This window comes from Natrix helvetica (genome assembly GCF_964273705.1).
Source record: "Natrix helvetica genome assembly, chromosome: 7".
In the NCBI taxonomy this organism is placed as follows: domain Eukaryota; kingdom Metazoa; phylum Chordata; class Lepidosauria; order Squamata; family Natricidae; genus Natrix; species Natrix helvetica.
In genome coordinates this window covers 51,775,310-51,795,459 of record NC_138558.1, presented here as the reverse complement: position 1 = coordinate 51,795,459, position 20,150 = coordinate 51,775,310, and the positions used below count along the sequence as shown (strand labels likewise).

The 20,150-nt window shown below is 39.5% G+C and overlaps 1 protein-coding gene across 3 annotated transcripts in view; it reads right to left on the bottom strand.

Annotated features, from left to right (window-relative positions):
• The window catches only part of SH3RF1 (SH3 domain containing ring finger 1), a 30,881-nt gene extending 11,940 nt beyond the window's left edge, over positions 1–18,941 (bottom strand). For 2 of the 3 annotated variants that reach the window (XM_081959824.1, XM_081959826.1), the window contains exons 1-6: positions 18,485–18,940; positions 16,379–16,846; positions 10,467–10,742; positions 9,419–9,514; positions 6,442–6,744; positions 5,260–5,376 (exon numbers count right to left, since the gene is read on the bottom strand). In XM_081959824.1, the coding sequence (XP_081815950.1) occupies positions 5,260–5,376; positions 6,442–6,744; positions 9,419–9,514; positions 10,467–10,742; positions 16,379–16,759 (1,173 nt within the window). In that variant the 5' untranslated portion in view covers positions 16,760–16,846; positions 18,485–18,940. Of the gene's footprint in view, positions 1–5,259; positions 5,377–6,441; positions 6,745–9,418; positions 9,515–10,466; positions 10,743–16,378; positions 16,847–18,484 lie in introns of all 3 variants that reach the window. The other variant, XM_081959825.1, reaches the window with a different exon arrangement.
• Between the last annotated feature and the right edge of the window lie 1,209 nt (positions 18,942–20,150).

Below are 20,150 nucleotides of genomic sequence, written 5' to 3'. Positions count from 1 at the left end.
AAATAATGGGACGGATGCTGTAGCGGCGCCATATCGATCAGCTGCACCGCCGCTCAGCATGTGCAGATTCGGCCATCGAGGACGCTCCAGTTGACAACGAGGTACCAGACACCGCCTACCGGCCATTGCCATCACCCAGTGATGCACCAGCTCAACAACCGCCCTGCAGGATTTCGACAGAGGACTCACCTGCGAAACCAGGATCTCCGGATGTATTGACTTCGGCAGGCACAGGTGAGGAACGTTCCCCATTGGCCATCGCACATGACTTCCTTCCTGTTCCATCAATGACTCCAACCCAAGAACTGTGCCATTCCAGAAGAAACATACATCGTCCCGCCTACCTTGCTGAGTACGCTTGCATGATCCGGGTGGGAAGAAGTGTTACATCCCTGCGGCTGCTATAGCCACGGAATGTCAGATGGCAGCAAGAGACTTCTGATTGGTTGAGACGCAGCAAACCCCGGCAGGAAAAACAGCATTTGTTGATTGGTTGCCCGTTTGACAGCTATGGTATAAATAGCTGTCAAATTGGCTCGTGTTGATCCGAGTTGTTAACAATAAAGTTTAGTTGCTTGCACCAGTTGCCTCAGTCATTATTACGTTTAGAATCCACTACACCTCCAAGTGCTTCAACGGTCCTCTAAAATTACCAGCTGTCTGCAAGGAATATAAATATAAATCCTTCATTCCCAACTATTCTGTCAGAGCTGAAGAAGCTTCTTGGATGAGAAGTGATATGTCTTCAAAAGAAAAAAACAAGAAAGTCCAGTTGCCTCCTGAAAAAAGCACCTTTGTGATTCTACCTGGAGCTATTATTGAAAATATCTTAAAAAGTACAATTGATATAAAATCAATTCAGCAGGTCATCTCCTAATAGGGATGAAGATATTTCGCAGCATAGCACTGACACTTTATTTGCTTCACTGGCCATCAATAGATTTCCAGGGCTAGTTAGAAATGCTAGCATCAATCTAAAAAGTAAAAAATGCTTTGACTCTGCCACACGAGGGGTCACCAACTGGTGGTCCGCGAGAAAATCTTGGTGATCTGCAGCACACCCAGGTGGAGGAACTGCTCCGGGATGACCAATGGGCCAGCCCTGGGACTAGAGCTCTGAAATATGGGACCAGCCAGGCAGTTCGTGGTGGGGCTGGAAATCTTCGCCATAAAGGGAGGTATGTGCAACTTGCAACTTTGCAGGATGTGCAACATAGGAGTAGCGCAGCCCTCGCCTGCTGGAATGAGAAAATGGTGCTGTTGCAGCAAGGGTGGAGGCACAGGCTGGCCAAAGCAATGGGTGTTGGGTGTTTTGTCCCCTTGCTGTGGCTTCCTTTCAGTTAAATCGCCCCTCGCCCTCCCCTTCCACTAACTCCTCTCCTGGCTTGAGAAGGGAAGGGCGGGGGATGGAGATTCGCTCGATATTCCAGAGCGGGAGTGAAGCTTCATCTCTTGTTGGATCTTGCGGGCATTTCTTCCGGCCCTTGTTGGTGCTGCATGACTGGGAGACGCGCGACTTCCTCTCTGCTGGCGTGTGTGTGTGTGTTTGTGTGTGTGTGTGTGTGTTTGAGAGAGAGGGGGGGAAATCCCGGTGTTTTCTTTTTCTGTGGGAAATGGCTCATTGAGTGTTTAAGGTTACAGAAACAGTTGCCCAAGGTAAGTGCCTGAAGGACCCCCTCCCGCAGGATTTAAAATTATAGATTTAGTGGTCCCTGAGGTCCGAAAAGTTGGTGACCCCTGCTCTATACCTTTGACACTATCTTTTGCAACTGGATTTGACGAAACATGTCAAATTCAGAATGGAATTGCTGAGCATCTTCATTCATGTTATATTTAAGACTGATGGTATGGTCTGCCTTTCTGATATTGTCTATTTTATTATATTATGCTTTATGTATTACATTTTTGGGATACTTATGACCACAATTGAGGCCAAGATTTCTGTTGCTAAGCAAATACAGTTGTTAAGTGAATTTTGCCCCATTTTATGATATTTCTTGCCACAGTTGTTAAATGAATCACTCCAGATGTTAAGTTAATAACAGGGTTGCTAAGAGAATCTGGCTTCCCCTTTGCTTGTCAGAAAGTGGCAAAGGGTGATCACATGATCCTGGGACACAGCAATTGTCATAAATTTGAGTCAATTGCTGAGTGTCTGAATTTTCATCATGTGACCATAGGAATGCAGCAACAGTCACAAGTATGAAAAACAGTCATAAGTCACTTGTTTCAGAGCCATTGTAAGGTCGTATGGTCACTAAATGAACTGTTTGTTGTAAGTCAAGGATCACCTTTATTTAAACTGCCTAGATTCTAGGCCCTAGAATCACTAGATTGGGCAGTATTTCAATTTTTATTTTCATACATAAATCTAAAAATTCCTTCCTGATGACAACAATTAAAAAAAATAAAATTGGCAAATTATCGTGATTGCATTGTTACATTTAAATTACAAAGGCTTACTACTGTCTGTAATTACTTACTGCTGTAGTTTGTATTCAGGATTAATAAAAGTAGTAATTTTTACAAAGTTGTACAATAGAACATGAAAACTTTTTTAAACGGTAGGTCCTTACTGTGGTCAGTTGTACTACACAATTCCTCCATTTAAAAAATTCATTCTGAAAGGAGTTATTTTTAGTGTTTTAAAAGGCAGAAATGTGAAGTATTTACTGTATTTTTCGCACTATAAGACCCTCCACACTATAAGATGCACATTAGCTTTAGAAGAGGAAATCAAGAAAAAAAATCTGCCTCTGTCTCCCAGCATCCATCCAGTATTCATCTGGCTAGCGTCCTTGCAGCAAACAGCCTGGTCAGCTTCAACATGTAGCTTGTCAGGGCTCTGCTCCGTTGCGCCCACCACCGGTCAACTGAGCTGAGCTGCTGCTGCTGCTGGGGAACACTGGAGACTGTGCTACCAAGCAGCTAATTGGCGGTTGGATCGGCCTCCTGGAATATTGTCGATAGCTCTTCTAGGCGGTGGGGATCGCTACTGCCTATCACTGCCGATTGCCACCACCACCATTCACTGCCTATCGACGCCTCCGCCAATCGCCACCATTCACCACCTCCGCTAATCGCCTCTGCCAAATGGCGATAGGTAGCGGTGAACCGCAGCGATCAGCGGAGACGATCTATGCCACCTAGAACAGCTGATCGGCAGTATTCCAGGAGGCCGATCCAACTGCCAATCTGCTGCTCAGCAGTTAACGCTCCAGCGTTCCCCGCCAGCAGGGAATCAACCCTCCTTCCCCTGCCGCAATATTCACTCAATAAGACAGACAGATATTTCCACCCATTTGGGTGCGTCTTATAGTACAAAAAATGCAGTACTTAATCAGAAGGAAAAACATCTTACCAGAAAATACCTACATAGATTGAATAGAGCATCCTACAATGTTCTGAAGAGTAAATGCTTCCTTGAATAGCAGCTGCTTATTGAAAGGGAGAATAGATATCTATTTTTAACAGAAATTATAAAACAGTTCTCTAATCTGGGACTGGGTTGACAGTTACTCTTGTATCTTGTGTCAAAACAAAAATAAAATAGCGCAAGACAGAGCTATAGAAATAGCTAAGGAAGTAATACAGAATATTCTGTTAAACAGAGAAAAATATACTTGTGAAACTGTTGGCTTGAATCTTGAATCTTTCTACTGATATAGTATAGCTTTTTACATACTCTACTAAATCCTCACTCAAAGATCCCAAAGGTGTCTACCCAAGAATGAAACAAAACATAAATCTACACGAATATAAAATATCCATATCCACTATATATTTCAACCCACTACTGTTGCACATATCTCTCATGATACTAATCTCACTATTTATAGTTTTAGATGAACACGTGACAAGCTGAAAACTGTGCACTATTTAGTATAATGAGGAGTGATATAAAATGAGGCAAACTGATTTTTATCTACACAAGAGGACTGTCACAATGAAATCAGACTCAAATTTTGGAATCTGCCATGGAAATTTGGACAGCAATTAGTTAGAGAAGACTTTGATATTGAGACAGCATGGTGCCAAGAACAGGCAGCTTCTAACCCAGATCTGTTTAATTTGGTGTCTGATCGAGTACAATGGCTTTGATCTTTCAAGGAAAAACTGAAAAGTATTCAATTGGATCTGAACCAACCATGGCAGGTTCCAATTTTGGAAATACAATGGGACTGGTTGATAATACTAACTATGACTGTGAGAATGTCCTGCAAACTTTACGCGTCTTTATGACGTAATGTCCCCTCAGAAGGTTCCCTGGATCCCTGCAAGAACTACATAATCACACTTCTATCCAAAGGTTAAATGATCTAGATATCAGGCCATAGGCTAAGCCACTCTAGTAATGCTCATGAATAATTTAATTTTATTCAGAATTTTGCTCTTTGTATTGTGCTTTTTTAAAAATAATTTTCTGTTCTGGTCAGTGGTGAAATTCAATTTTTTTTACTACCAGTTCTGTGGCCGTGGCTTGGTGGGCATAGCAGGGAAAGGATACTGCAAAATCTCCATTTCCACCCCACTCCTGGGGGAAGGATATTGCAAAATCTTCATTCTTCATGAAGGCTCCGGAGGGCCTCCGGGGGAGGCTGTTTTCGCCCTCCCTAGGCTCCTATAAAGCCTCTGGAGCCTGGGGAGGGCGAAAAAAGCATGCAAAAAATGGGGGAGAGCGCCTGTCATGCGTGCATACGCACTGGGGGGGTCGCGTATTGCATTATGGGTGCGGCACGCCCGTGCACAACACCTTTCCGCTCCCCCCAGGCTTATGGCACGCGAGCAAAAAAAGGTTCGCCATCGCTGGACTCTATTAGGTCAATAGGAAGATAAAGAAATTTCAAGGTTACCACTTATTATACATAAATACATTATTTTGGGCTTGGCATGACTAATCTAACATATATGAATAGAAACGTTTGTCCCTTTAATTTCTGTATAAGTATTTCTTTTAACTTTTACATGAAATTGCATAGTTTTTAATGTTCATTTCACTTAATGTATATGTATTTCTTAATATGTACTTTTTAGCAAATGACTTTTCCTAAAATATTTTATGCATATTTATATTTTCCTTATGGGAAAAATGTGTTTAGTATTCATAGTTTTTGGTACTCATCGTGCCTCCAGGAACCAATTAACTATGAGTACTGCAGTACCACTATAGATCCAGAAAATATAGCTTCTACAATTCAAAGTGCCAAGTGAGATAAAATTCCATAACTACTATTCTAACTTCTGTGAAATGATACTTACACTTACAGCAAAAGCAGCTTGGTAAGCGACTTCAGGTGGAAAGGTAAATGAATGTCCTGTTGTTACTGGACTGCTGGGTGGTGGGGTTACAATTAGTCCTGTGGTACTAATGTGAACCTATTAATAGCAGATACATTAAACATAATTAATGTCCCATCCAGAAAATCCATTCATTCCATAAATGAACGAAGTAAAATACTTTTACAACAAAATATTACTTTTATATTTAATATAAATTATTTCTAGTCTTAAATTTGTATGCATTTCAAGTGCAAATGTGTAATACAAATGTTATTGTTAATATATTTGATTTATTAGATTTATTAATATTATTAATAAATAATAACAGCCATCATTTTATCCATTTTTGTTAATGTTAATGTTTGAATTCTTAATATTTATTTTTAACACTCTAATTGTTTTATGTTGTATCTTATAATATTGTAAACTGTACATTGGGAAAACAAAGCGACCATTTCATAAACGCATGGCACAACATAGGAGAACAAACCCTATCAGGACAAGATTCAGCAACCCATCTGCATTTAAAAGACAAAAGCCAGTCTTTTGAAGACAGCAAAATCCACATTTCGGACAGAGAGGACTGCTGGTTTGAAAGATGGATAAAAGAGGCCATCTATGTCAAAATTTAACAGCCCTCTCTCAACAAAGGGGGAAGGATACAACATCTATCTCTCGTCTACAACACAGTCTTTTCAACAGTTCCAAGAAAGCTCCACACCAGTGGTGGTTTGCAGGCGGTACGACCTGGTACCGGCGACCGGAGCCTGCCCAGAGCACCGGGTACCGTTCCAGTACGGTGCTCCAGAGGGCCCACCCACCCGCCCAAGCTCCTTACCTGTCCTTTAAGCCTTCTGCGCTTCCGCGCATGCGCATGGCGCGTATGTGCCTGCGCGATGCTCCGCCGAGCAGCAGGAGCATTGCAGAGGCGTCGCAGGCAGGTACGACACATGCGCGTGACGCCGGGCCCATTCCAACCATACCGGTTGGAATGGGATCCGGAACCCACCACTGCTCCACACCCAAAATAAGATTTGCTTATTTTAATACAATTATAAAAATATTTAGATCAATAATTATACCCCATTTATTTTGACAATATTTTAAACTGTCATTTAAAAAGCCATGATATACCTTGATTTCTACTTATATTATAATTACCTGTGAAGGTGCACTACAAGAAAGGCCTGAAAGCTCAGTTATCCGTGCTGCAGCAGTTGGATTACTGGAGCTGATGAGAACAGGAGGGCTGATTTCCATTGAATGACGATTCTGAGACAACTGTGAAGCCTTATTGGACATGGTAAGGGAAGTAAAAGAATGGCGTTTTTTGGTATTCTTCTTTACATCAGTATGTTTTTGAACTGAATTGCAATGGGATGTACCAGAGGTGCCTTCTCCAGAATCTATGGTAGAAACTGATGGTTTGTCTAGTTCAATAAGATGTTTTGCTGTTGAGTTAAACTGCAAGGCAATAAACATAAATATTAACCCTATCATTTGATTAAAATAAAAATTGTGTTAGTTCCATTGTAATTACATATTGTGTGTTAAGTTTTATTTTTGTATCAATCATGAATATTTTGTAATTCATTACATTTGGCTGCTCTATGTATGTAAATGTGAGAAGAGAAGAAATAGAATCTTTATTCTCTTCTTCACTGACTGCTTCATAATATTGAAAAAAATCTATGAAGTGAATTACTGCAATCATACTTATACCTCTTTGGGATCACAGCTAAAGTAATATTTATGCTTAATTATATTACAAAGTACAGCCACATATCGCTTGATTTATAATAATAGAAAACAGGATTCAAGTTGGTATGGGATCTACTTAACTAATATGTACCTCTAATCTTATGGGGTGTAGATAGATGCAGAAAAAGGCAATTTTATCTGCAATTAAATCTGCTTAAATTATCAGAAATTTATTTATTAAATAGACTTTTAAAGAGAACAAAATTAACGATAGACTTCAAGGAAAAAAATACACATAAATAAATACACCACATACATAAAGTCAAAGGCTGCCAGTTATCTGTAAACTTCAACCTCTTTATTGCCAGCTATAAACTTAGAGGAAGACTATGGAAAGGTATAGTACCAACGCCCCTTTAAACATTTTTTCCCCCAAAAGTCAATTTATCACTGTAAAAATGTGAAAGTTAGCAGATAAAGAACCAACCAGATGGAATGGGTGGCCGGCTGGTTGCGCAGGCTCTTAAGTAGGACATATTTGGGGGGGAGGGCTTATATTATGTGCACACGTAAAAAACATGCCAGGTCTTTTCGCAATAGGTCTTATTTTTGGGGAAATAATGCAATGTTCAGTGCAAGATTGGATAATAAACTGCATTAGTCCCCTATTATACCCCAAATTTCTTCCTTCAGAGTGAATCCGCTATAGCAGTTTTCATTTCAGCAATAAATATTAAAATCAAACTTCTGAAAAACCAGAACTGCACAGAGCAACAATGTCTCATTTTGTTTTCATTTGTGACTAGGCAAGCTACTGCCAAAAAGATAAAGGTAAGCTTTTCTAACCCATAATTTGGTTGGAAATTTTGCTAAGGATGTGAATACTGTAATTTAAATTACAGCTAAAACATTAAGTCTCATTTAAAGAGCACTATTATGAACAATTCATTACAGCAGGGATAATACTGGCCAGATTATATATGTTAGAACTGAATATAATTCTAAACAACTCATTTCCTAGGAAATTTAACCAACTTCGTAAATATTCAGTATTTATTATGACATGTGATTAAAAATTTAAAATATTCTGAATACTGAAAATTACTGTGCAAATTTGTTAATATTCAAATGTTACTAATAATAACTTTTACAGTATTTTATTATTTCCTGATAAAGAGGTGAGCATATATGTCTGTCATATAGATGACTGAGATTTGATTTCTTGATGAGAAGCTAAGGGGAGTTCAGTGATAATGCCTAGGGCAGTTCATTGATAGAGCCTAGGTTTGATCTGTTTCTTTAGTGAGATGCTGTTTAATTTTAATAATCATCTCATATGAACTTTAGTAATCAACCTACAATCATAATGAAGATTGTCCGTTGTGGTTGCAGATGGTGATGGCCTTTAAGCAAGATGGCCTTGTTTTACGACTCCCACCCTGTTCTCCCTGAAGGTGCTCAATGTATGGGTCATTAAACAAAGCATAGGGTCCTTTAGAGGTGGGAAAAGAGCTGGAAGGCCTAGGCTTTCCTGCCCTGGGACTCCCAAGGTCTCCGCAATACTGTCATACCCATGCTTCACTCCCTGCTTTTTGGGATACTCCCCAATAAATCACCCATTGGGCAGGTACTTTTTGAAGATCTCCAGAGCTTTCCTTAGTGCTGTGCAGACCACTTTAGGGAAGCAAAATAGAGTGGTTCATCTCTAGGTCACATGACAGCTTCCTGGAAGCAGCTGCCATTTCAGTGCAATGTGAGGAAATGTGGGCATGCTGAAAATGGTGGCCTCTTCCAGGAGACAGCCATAAAGTCCAGATAAAAATGGCCTGCCCTCCTTCTCCAACATAGCTTTATAAGGCATTGGTAAGATGACACTTGGAATATTGCAAGTTTTGGTCACCAAAATAAAAAAAAAGGATGAGACTCTGGAAAGAATGCTATCTGGTTTTGATCTGCCTCACTCTGTCTGAACAAAATTGAACAAAGTAGATGTGATACTGGAAAAAGTGCCTCTGCTCTGTATGGATGGAAAGAGGATGGAAGGATTCTGCTTAACTATTAAACATATTGTGAAAGATTGCCCGCAACATGCGTTCTCTGGTTCCCTAAAAAAACTGCACAAAGCAATGCCAAAGTCGATCACCTGGACACTTGAATTAGACATCCAGATGAAGCCACTGCCATATTCCCATAAACGTTTTGTACATAATTATATGGATTGCATATATATATGTTTACTTCTCTTCTGTCATGTTCTCATCATATGCTAAATAAATAATAATTAATGGTTCAATTTGCTAAAAAATGTGTTCTTTGATTAACGTCTAAATTTTTTCTATTCATCTATGCAATCCAAAGTAAAAGAATTTTAGGATAAAGTGTGTTTGTGTGTGTATTCACATTAATTCAACATTAAAGAAACTTAAGATTCTTTCACCTCAACATATGAAATAGGAAATATTCCAATTCTGTCAGCCAACATTCCTTCAGCCCAATTTTCATCTACTCGGCGAATCACAGTAAGAGTATCATCCTGGATGTGAAAGAAAAAAATAAAGGGTAGGAAAGTTTCCAAGTTCTAATTAAAGATTTTTACCCTGGCATTCAAGCTATAGAGATTTTAAAAAAGTCAACTTGCATATTCGCAGATGAAAATTTCTTTCAATAGTATGCTCCTATTACTAAGAATTTGAAAAGCATTCCAGGAGCAAACCAATCATCAAATGAAATAATTGCTGAAAAACAGCAACAACTGCTTTTTTTTCAGCATTAGAGTACAGATCTCAATATATCTGAATTCTATGTTATGTATTCTTAGTTGTTTTTATGCAACTTAGATACCAATTGTTCAATGTATGTACTGCAATATTTTTAGGGCTTAATGAACTAGGAAATGTCCATGATAAAGACACTAAGAAAACTTCGAACACAGAACGTTTTGGTTTTTAAGACATTGCTAGCTTTCATATCTCAGTATCATTTATCATTGGTTTTACTGTATGGGGCTCCTGAGAGTATTTTGTTTAAATTATATTTGGAGAATCACAAAATAAATAAATCAGAAGCCTACCTGGCCCAACACAATATTGATTCTAAAAGGCTCCTGGTGTAAGTATGCCTGGACAATAAAAAAATTCTAACAAGCAAACTAACAGTTTACCTAAACAAAATATACTGCACACAGCAAAGGACATATTGTAAGTATTTATTTACATATTTCACAAAAACCATATCACAAATTCTAATTTACCTTGTATGTACAACAGTGTTAATCGTGGAAATGGAAAATGAGGTTCAAATACTATTTCTCCAAGATAATTTAAAGTTATATTTTAAATTTAAAATAAATATAACTTTGATTTTCTTCCGAAAAACGTTAATAGTAAGATGAAAAATTATAACAACATTTGATAGACGGTAATTCTGTAGGCTAACAAGTATTTCAACATTGCTGAGACTATGAAAATATAACTATAAATTTTTACCTTTGAAAAGGGTAAACAATCCTTGTCAGCTTCCTTGTCCTTAACTTCAAAGTCATAAAGTGCTTTGCACTGAGGTGGAGGTTGAGGTAATGGTTTAATTATCTGGACAAAATTGGTAGGAAAAAATCCATGGATACCATTAACTTCTCCATGATACCAATTTTCATCAACTTGCCTACGTAATATGATGATGTCACCTTTGTTGAATTTAAGATCTCCAGGCTCTTTTCCCTCATAGTTATATAATGCTTTGGCACAAGGTAACTGAGGTACACCCTACAGAAACAAATCAGGTACATTTTAGTTGCAAAATGTAAATAACCTACCCACATCTAAACAGAGGCAAACCAATTAATAAGGCTAAACCATAGGTCATATATAGGAATGCTTGAGCAATATATATTGTGGTAATTATAGTTTTAATTTACCTATCAATAATTATAATTTTCCCACCAACTATTCGTTAAAAAAAATACACAAGCATATTATCTAAATCAGGGAACCTTAAACTACAGCTTGCGGGCCAGATCCGGCCCACTGACATAATTTATCCAGTCCGCTCAGTGGTGGGATTCAGCCCCGCCCCTGCCACTCCTCGCATGGCTGGGTTTTCCCGGCTGACAGGGGCCTTGGAAAGTGGTGCCTCACCTGCCGCCACTGCCAGAGGGCATGGGGGGTGGCCAGGGACTCCGCAGCTGACGCTCCAAGAAATAGGCATGGCGGTGGTGGCACTTGCATCGGCAGCAGCCAGAGGGGCGGGGGCGGGTGAGGCACGTGATGCGGATCACACGCCTGCTCCATCCCATGTGGCTGGGACAAGGCATGTGGTTGCCCAACACATCCAACCTGCAGGACCTCATTCCTCTCCCCTGTGCCTATGCCTTCAGCTACTGCTCCCACTGCGGGCGAAGACAAGGTGAGTAGGGTGTGGGACTGCTGCCTACTCCCTCCCGTCTCTTTTGGTTTGCGGTTGGAGATCATGTCACCGCTGGTCATCTCCTTGGCCCCCTCGCGGGTATTGCCCTTGGCTGCGTGTGAAGTGTGTTCCCCTCATGCACCTGACTGCAGTGGTGAGTGCACGAGAGGAGTGCTTTGCCAGCAGGCCCTGCAGGAAATGGAGGAAAGTGTGGCATTTCCGTGTCTGCTACCAGACCGAACACCCAACACCCGGCTGGGTTTCCCTGAAGCGTCGCAGGGGCTGGGGTAGAAAGTGGCGCCTACCCCAAGGCTGGAGGAACAGGCCTTTGAGCCCAAAGGCACCAGTTTGGGTAGCGTCCTGCCGATTCGCCCACTTGTGCGGAAGGAAGCCTGGCTACTCACGAGCCACACCTTCCCGAAATTTGGCTGCAACCCTCCTTCTCCAGTGGCAGAGACAGCACCCACTCCCTAGTTGGCTTGCTTCTCACCAGCCCCACTTTGCCAACAGCCACACAAGCTCTGAACAGTGATATGGAGGGAGGGGGGGTTGCAAGGCAGAAGGCAGGAGGAACTGCGTCACTCAGGCAGCGCCCCAAAAGCACTGTGGAGCTCACGCAGGTCCATTAGGCCAGTGCCATCGCCGAGGTAAAGCAGCCAGTTAAAAGGCTGAGTAGGGGTGGTATTGAATTGAATTTGAATTTATTAGTGCTTATAGACCGCCCCCTCTCCCGAAAGGGACTCGGGGCGGTGTACAGTCCATGTCAAAGAACAAAATTAAAACAATTAAAATTACTAAATGGACAATATATATATATACAAATATAAAATAGATGGATAAGAGGAGGATAAAAGATGTGCAGGACTGTATTGCTAATAAATAATTAAAATATACAGACATTAAAATCCCAATACCCAATAAAATTAAGTCTACAGAATAATCCCCTTAAAAACCAGTAAAAATATAAATGCCAGGAGATAGGCGTTGAAATTATGCCAGGCCAGCCAGTCGGAACAGGTGAGTCTTTAGCTTCTGCCGGAAGGAGCGGAAGTCGGTGGTGGTTCTAATGTCGGGGGGGAGGTCATTCCAGAGGGTTGGGCCCATCACAGAGAAGGCCCTACTCCTTGGCGTCGCCCGCTGGCATTGCCTAGCGGACGGCACCCGGAGAAGCCCCTCCCTGTGAGAGCAAATTGTAAAAGCACGGCCATTCCTAGCAGGCAGAAGGCCGCCAACCGCAAGCAGGGAAAGCTCAACCCCCATCAGCGCTATGACTGCCCAAGCCCAGCCAGGATTGTGTTCCTCTCCCCCCCCCCCCCCCCCGCATTTCTGCTGGGCCTGGGCAGCCAGGGCTTCGATGGGGATCTGGCTTTCCCCACTCACAGTGGCTGCAGCCTAATGGACCTGCGCAAATTGCTGAGAGCCTCGGTAATGCCTTTCTAACTGGCCTATTCTCCTACTTCGGGCTATGTGGGTTTGCCGAGCGGTGGCAGCATTATTTCATTTTATGAGACTAAATCTTAACATTTATTTCTTTTAGATATTTATATGAATGACTCCATAGCAATCATATGTTATTGGTGCTGTTTGTACAAGAAAGCAGTGAGGAAAGTGTTCACTACTTTCAAGCATATACATCCTTCATACCTAAGGGGAAAAGGCAGTCATAATAGCACAACCCATACTTTTTTACAGGTATGATATCAAAAGTGCTAGAAAAAGGATGAGGCTTCAACTATGATGTTGCTGCTGTTATTTTACTTGTTTTAATACTTATATGGATACTGGTATGAGTAATCCCTACAGGTATTCAGAATATGTGAGGTAATTCACAAATCAGGATATTTCCTAGGAAATCAAGCATAATTCCTAACAGGCCGACACTAAAAATAATTACTCAATAATCAAAAATGAGAAGAAAAAGAATGAATTAAATTTCTCAATTTCAAAGAAACTAGTCTGAGCCTACCTATGAAGACATATAACAATTAACTTCTATAAAAGATTCTTATTGGTTATACATTATTTGAGAAGTTAGACTTTAAAAGGCTATACATTACTTTTTTTTCTGAAAGAAGTTTAATTTAAGTAGAACTATGTAGTATTGCAACATGTGATGTGAACATGGTCTCATTTTACACATTTACTATGAACAATAATTTAATATTGGCTAAACATATCTATTGTTTACATCACTTAATCATAATATAATAAAACTGAAATAGCACTTTCTGTTTGCAAATATAGAAATAAATTATTAGTGTTCCAGAACAGATTCCAAATAGTGAAATAGTCAGCACTATTTATTTTTCTCTAAAAAATTTGAAAAAGTTGGATCCATTAATTATTTGCACAGAATGCTAAAACACTTTAAAACACTTGAGGTTTTTAGAAATACATAGCATTTATATAAGCAGGATACAGGTAAATGGATGTTTCTTGGGCTTCTCCAACATGTTGGCAGGAGAACCCTGGAAGTTGAAGGCCACACATATTAAAGTTGCCAAAGCTGAGAAACATTGGTTAAATCAACTACTTTTGATTCTTAGAACTGCTATTTTATAGCTTATTTTTATATATATATTAGAACAAAGAAAAATACCTCTGTCCTTTGTGGGCAATCTTGAATACTTGTAGAAGGCTCAAGAGCATAAATATATGTCTTTAACATGAGTCTTTCTGAAAGACTCACAACTTAGATACAAGGCAGGTAAAAAGTAAAATACATCCCAATATAATATTCAAAAGAACATTTCTAAATAAGACATATTTATCAGGTTTGGCCTGGCACTGGAATTACATTGTTTAGACAAATTACAATGAAATAAAGGTAGACAAATTACATCAGGTGTTTATTTATATTACATTAGATTACAATTCCCATACCCCTGATCCAACTCATGCTAGTGGGAATTTAAGGGAGTTGTAATCCAACACTTCACATTGCTTACCTCTGCACTATAATATAAAAAGGATCTTACAGCTTTTGAATCTTTTCCTTTTCTTAGCAACCAGTTGCATCTCTGTGGGGAGCCAATCTCTACAAGAATATAATAGTCTTATGTTCTAAGTATGGGAAAGTCAAGGAACTAAACAAAAATACTTTAAATACTTGAGTGCTTTTAAGTCTTTGTTCACTCCGTATATTATTTGAACTATTTCTCCGTCTAACTACAATGCATTCTTCAAAACTGATGAAGCACTTAATCACTGCACAGCAAATTCAAACTATACCCAGAGGCATTGCATATGCAAATATTACTGGATGAGAGGCAAACCTTTTTAAGGAATCTAATCTGACCTGCCACTAAGCAAAAATCAATTTATATTTATCGTTTCAATTAATTTCTGAATAAAGTTGAAATAAATAACTACTTTGATACATTCAGGGATATGAATTGCCATGAAATTAAGTCAAGCCTCGGTATAAGAATATAAGTATTGACTATTCATACTGAATGAACTGAAAACATTTAAATCCTTAAATGGAACTATACAACTTTAATGGAATGGTTCGGATATTTTTTTTTCCCTAAATTTAAAAGAATAAGTGGATATACATGAAAAACTAACTAGCATCCTTTGTTATCTAGAACAAGAAAAAGGGGGAAATTTTGTTGCTCTTCCATTCTAAGTATCTTTGTTGTGTGACAGTTTTAATTAAAAGACTTTGTTGGCTGACTGGATTCCTCAACTGTTCTAGAGAAAAATCTGAAATGTCTTTAGTCACCAGGAATTGAAAGGCAGGAATCTAACAAATATAATTTTTAGCTTAAACAATTAAAGCCAAGAAAAAAACTGCAGTTAGTAGTTTGGCTAGTTGGCAATGTATAATATTAAGAACTAAAGTTTTGCACAAATACCATTTCAAAACATACATTTTAATTTTAACTGTATTTATATGGAAAACATTGGGGTTAGGAAAAAAGTAGTCTCCTATCTGTCAAGTTTAACTTCTAGTAGCTTCCCATAAAGTGGCAAAATGTTTTGAATTTCCAATTCTTCCTATAACCTTGATATTTCTTAGAGGTCTTCAATTTCAGGCCTAAACCTGTTTTGTTTCCAAAATTTGAAATATATTTTAGAAGAGTAGCCTAAAAAAATAAGTGTGTATTCTCTCCGTCACCCATACATAAAAAGGATTCATGGATTCTTACCAAAGCATTCTAACATTCTTTTCATTATTAAGCTTAACTATAGCAGTTCATATATAACACTGAGGTTAAAAATTGAAATGCAAAAGGTGGAAGAACAGCTGTCCAAAGCATCCTCAGTTCAGGGAGAGAAAGCAGACAGAAGAAACAATGCATTCCTATGCTAAAGAAACAGCATTTTTTTTTATCAACTACCAATAAATGTTATTTAGGAAGGAATATATTGGTGATAATGTAATCCAGGGATATTAATCTAATGCAGGCAATTGCTTATTCTCTAGGGGCAAATGACAAGGAATAAGCATCATGCAAATGTCACAACTTAAATATTTGTGTCTGACTTTGGATTGTAAGTACCTAATGGCAGTATTTGCATGATGATGTGCATAAGTTGTCATTTTGGTATCATTTTGCTGTAGATACTACCTATAAGTATTTTGGATTACAGCTTCCAACAGTCGCTGTAGCATTGAGTGCAAGATCTACAAAGCAAGATAAAACTACATCACTAGAAGCTAGTCACTTTTCAACAATATAGACAAGGAAATCAATTCCATCAATAAATAACCAATTCCATTATAAATATTTTTTAAAGTTTAACCAAAATGTGTTTCCTTTAATTTTTACTTTTAGATTCCGCCATTGTTTTCAGAAGCAACAAAGAACTAGTGCAGTCAATACTCCATGTGACCCCCATATATTTAAATTTATGTTTAATTTTCTTTTCATTAAACTATTGCTGAATTTTTTAGATGAGCCCTCTGAATGAATCATACCATAATTCTACTTTCTTTGGATTGTCAAACATCCCCAACATTTATATTTTTAGCATATTGGTCACTTACCCTAACAGGTGGACTTTGTGCTTGTACTCTCTGTTGCTGGACACTTTGAGAACTATTTAGGTCTTTTTGAATGCAATTAGCAGCAGTACTAGTTTGGCCCCTTAATAAATTTGAGCACGTCATTAAATTAGTCAATTTCTGAGGCCTTTGTTTGATGCCATCTAGTAGTCGAACAAGCAAAATATTATTAGGAAGGTCATCAACATTGCAGTCTACTAATGTTCTACATTCAGGACAACGAAGCTCATTGCGTGAGCTCACAATGCCCAAGAGACATCTTTTACAAAATGTATGTTGACAAGGCAAGACTTTTGCAGAAGCATCCAGACGTTCTAAACAGACAGGGCACTCCAACAGATCCAATAAGACCGACTCATCCATTTTATTTAGTTAACTGAGAAATAATTCCTATTTTTTCTGAACGTGTTAAGCAATTCATGTTATATCCATGCCTTTTCACTCTTCTTTCTGAAAATTAAGAAAGGAAAAAAAACATCAATACAAAAGAAAATGGAGAATAGCATTCCAACAAAGTAAAAATGTGTTTCTTTGAGACAGCCTAACAAATCAATAACTTTAAAAACAAAAGTTTTTATAAATAAAAATACTTTAAGTGTTCTTGTCTAAAGTGCAGGCTTCATTGCTTTAATATTTATCTGGAGACATGATATATTTTGGAAGTACATTTCTATAATAGTTTTTTTTATATCAACTTTCTCTACAGCTTCTATAATGACAAAATCTTGGGATGTAAAAGGACAAATCCTATTAGTGCCTCCTTAACTGAAATAGCATCATTAGAAGGTATTGTTATGCCTTTCAACAGAGGAAGTCAGTATAATGCCAAGATCACAATATCATTAATTTTCAAACTCTAAGTTTACACAGTCCACATTAATTACTGCTGCTAGCAATCTTCATTTCTATTCATATTTCCAGATATGGAATTTAAGTCATTTCCCTTTCTATAACAAAAAGTAATGTAATAAGCAGATATTTAAATAACTGTACACAATATCTGAAAATTCAATGTAAATAGGAAAGCAATTATGAAAAAGAAACAGCTTGATCATCAAAATTTGGTATTAAAACAAAAAGACATCTATTACTAGAAGCAACATACTATAGTTAACAATCATCTCTTAAAATTCATATTGAAAATTTAGGGACGTTATCAAACTTCCACCCAAGAGAAAAAGATAGTTTTGCTATTGGAGACATTATATAATACTCCAATAAGGCATCAGCTTGAGTTCTGGTGAGAATTCCAAGAGCAGTATTTAACAGAAATCTAAACACACTCAGCAAATGATTACTTTTTCAACAGTCTGATAGAAATTAAATTATTGTGGTTGGCAAGGCTACTTTAAATACATCCCTTGTATAGATAGAGATGTGTTACTTAAATTATTTCGAGTTTTACATTGTAAAATTCATATAATACACATGAGCCAATAACAGAAGGTTCCTAGCACAGGACAGTGGCAGCTAACATAAAACAAGAGGATGATGCCCTCAGATTTTATGAGAAACAGCAAATAAGATACTTCACTAAGATACTTCACTAAGAGTTCACTCCACGGCCAAATAATCTAGGGAAAAATCGTGAACTGCTTCCAATGCATATAGGAAAGACGTTAATATTTTATTTGGAGTGAAAAGAAAACAACAGCAGCAGTAATGGAACCAAATGTAACAGGATAAAAAGCCGTGCCTGGACAGTGTAAATTAAACATTATGGCTTCCCGTACGTGCCTAGCTTGCGTTATGGTGATGTGCTGCTCAGTATACGACAGAGATCTTGTCTCCAGAAGCAAGAGGCGAGACAAGACCCTGCCTTTTCTCGGGAAAGACACGCTTTGCCAGGAGACCGCTGGAGGGCTAAATGCGGTCTCTACCGAGGTTTATAATGGCTTGGACGACCCAAGGTTGGAGTAGCTAATACAGACCTAGCCGCTGTGGAAAGAACTATCCCAGGGGAGCGTCCCCACGGCCATCGCGGAGCCTTACTGCGGCCCGGCGCGAAACACCGCGGCCAGGTGCTAAGAGTCGGAAGATCGCTATTCGCGATCAACATGCCCTCCACTTCCCTTTCCCAGAACTCACCATCTCCGCGGCCGTTGGAGCGAGACGAAGAGTGGCCGCTTTTCCCTCAGCCTTCGCGTTTTGGCGCCTCTTTGTTCCCGCGAGGAGCCGCCGTCGCGCTCGCTCTCGCCACCCCAGTATAGAGGAGGCTCCTCTTGGCTTCTGTTCTTTCCGCTCCTCCCTATTTCATTCCTTCCTTCCTTCCTAAAAGGGGGCTGAGGCGAGACACCGCTCCGCCTCAAGGAAGGAGCCTGGCTCCGAGATGGAGGAGACCGACCGCCAACAGGGCTCTCGGCGCTCAAGCAGTCCTGCCCACCTAACTACTACTTCCTGGAACTCCCTCTTCCTTCGGCAGGAGGAGCACGGAGCGCCTCTCCCACACATGATTCCCGAGAGGGAGTCGACTGGAGGAGAGGAGAGCGAGAGTTCTTCCGAAGGAGTGCTGCTCCCTTTGGTAGACCAGCCGGCTCTCCCTTCCCTTAGAACACCTTGCCTTCAGTCGCTCCAGGCTAACGCCTGGCCCTGTATCCCGGCCATCTACTCGCCCAGTCATGTCCTTCAGGCCCTCGGCTCTCCCTTCCTCCATCCCTCCTCGGTATAGGGTCTCTTTAGTTGAAAATACTAAAGGAACCTTTAATCCGTTTTCTTGGAAAGGTTTCCGCACCTTTCTGGCTCAGCATGGATCGGGCAAGCTGACGGAGCCCGGAGAGACTTCAAGTGCACGGATCCAGGGAAGAAAAGACCTTCCCCCCTTGCTTTGCAGGTTCGGAAGATCGGGTTTAAAAAACGGACGGATGCACCGATGCCCAGAAAGCTTCATATTACCACCAGTACTGTAAAAAAAAAAAAAAAGGGGGGGGTGACCCTTAGTTAAAAAACAGGAGAGATTCAAATGTGATAGTTTATTAAGAAAAGGATTGAACTGCTTTGGGTAAGGGACCAAAAGGTATGAAAGATACACGAATGGCCATATCAATACAGTATGTTATAATGCTGTTCAGTAGATTGCAAGAGAAACAGCAATCTAAATTCTGCGGCGTTGTTCTAGGTGGAACAATACTGTGAGGCTTCTAGCAAACTCCCTTTATTAACATAATTTGCTATGCCTTCCATTGTGGTTGTGGAATGGTGATTCCACGGTGGGAGGCAGTTAATGCAACAAATCAGCCCCTGGGCTTCCCCCCCCCCCGCCCCCAAACAAAGTGCCGCTGTGTTTTGCTTTTCCCAAACCGCTTTCTGTGGCTTGATAGCACCTTTGCCATATCCCCACAATTGTTTGTTTTTAAATAATTAAAGGAAGAATAAGGAAAGGGTGCTGGCTAGCTGACATTTTAGTGCTCCTCTTGGCCAGCTGGTGGGAGTGCTGGGCAGCTTAAGGAAACAAAACTGAAAACATTTGCAGTATAACACACTGATACAAAGGGATTGGAAAATTGGGAAGTGGCTGCTGGCCATATAGAAGAAACATTTGTTCAATGATGTGTATAAAATAATGGATTATTGCTCCATCCCCCTGTAAAAAAAACTTCAAGGTAAATTGCCAGTTCTTTTCTTGAATTAAACATAGGGGATTAGAACAAGTGTTCAATAAGTCTTTTTCAACCCTGGCAACATTCAGCTATATGGACTTCCAGAATATGCTTATCAATAAAATTACAAAATATAGTGCCAACAAATCATGTTCATA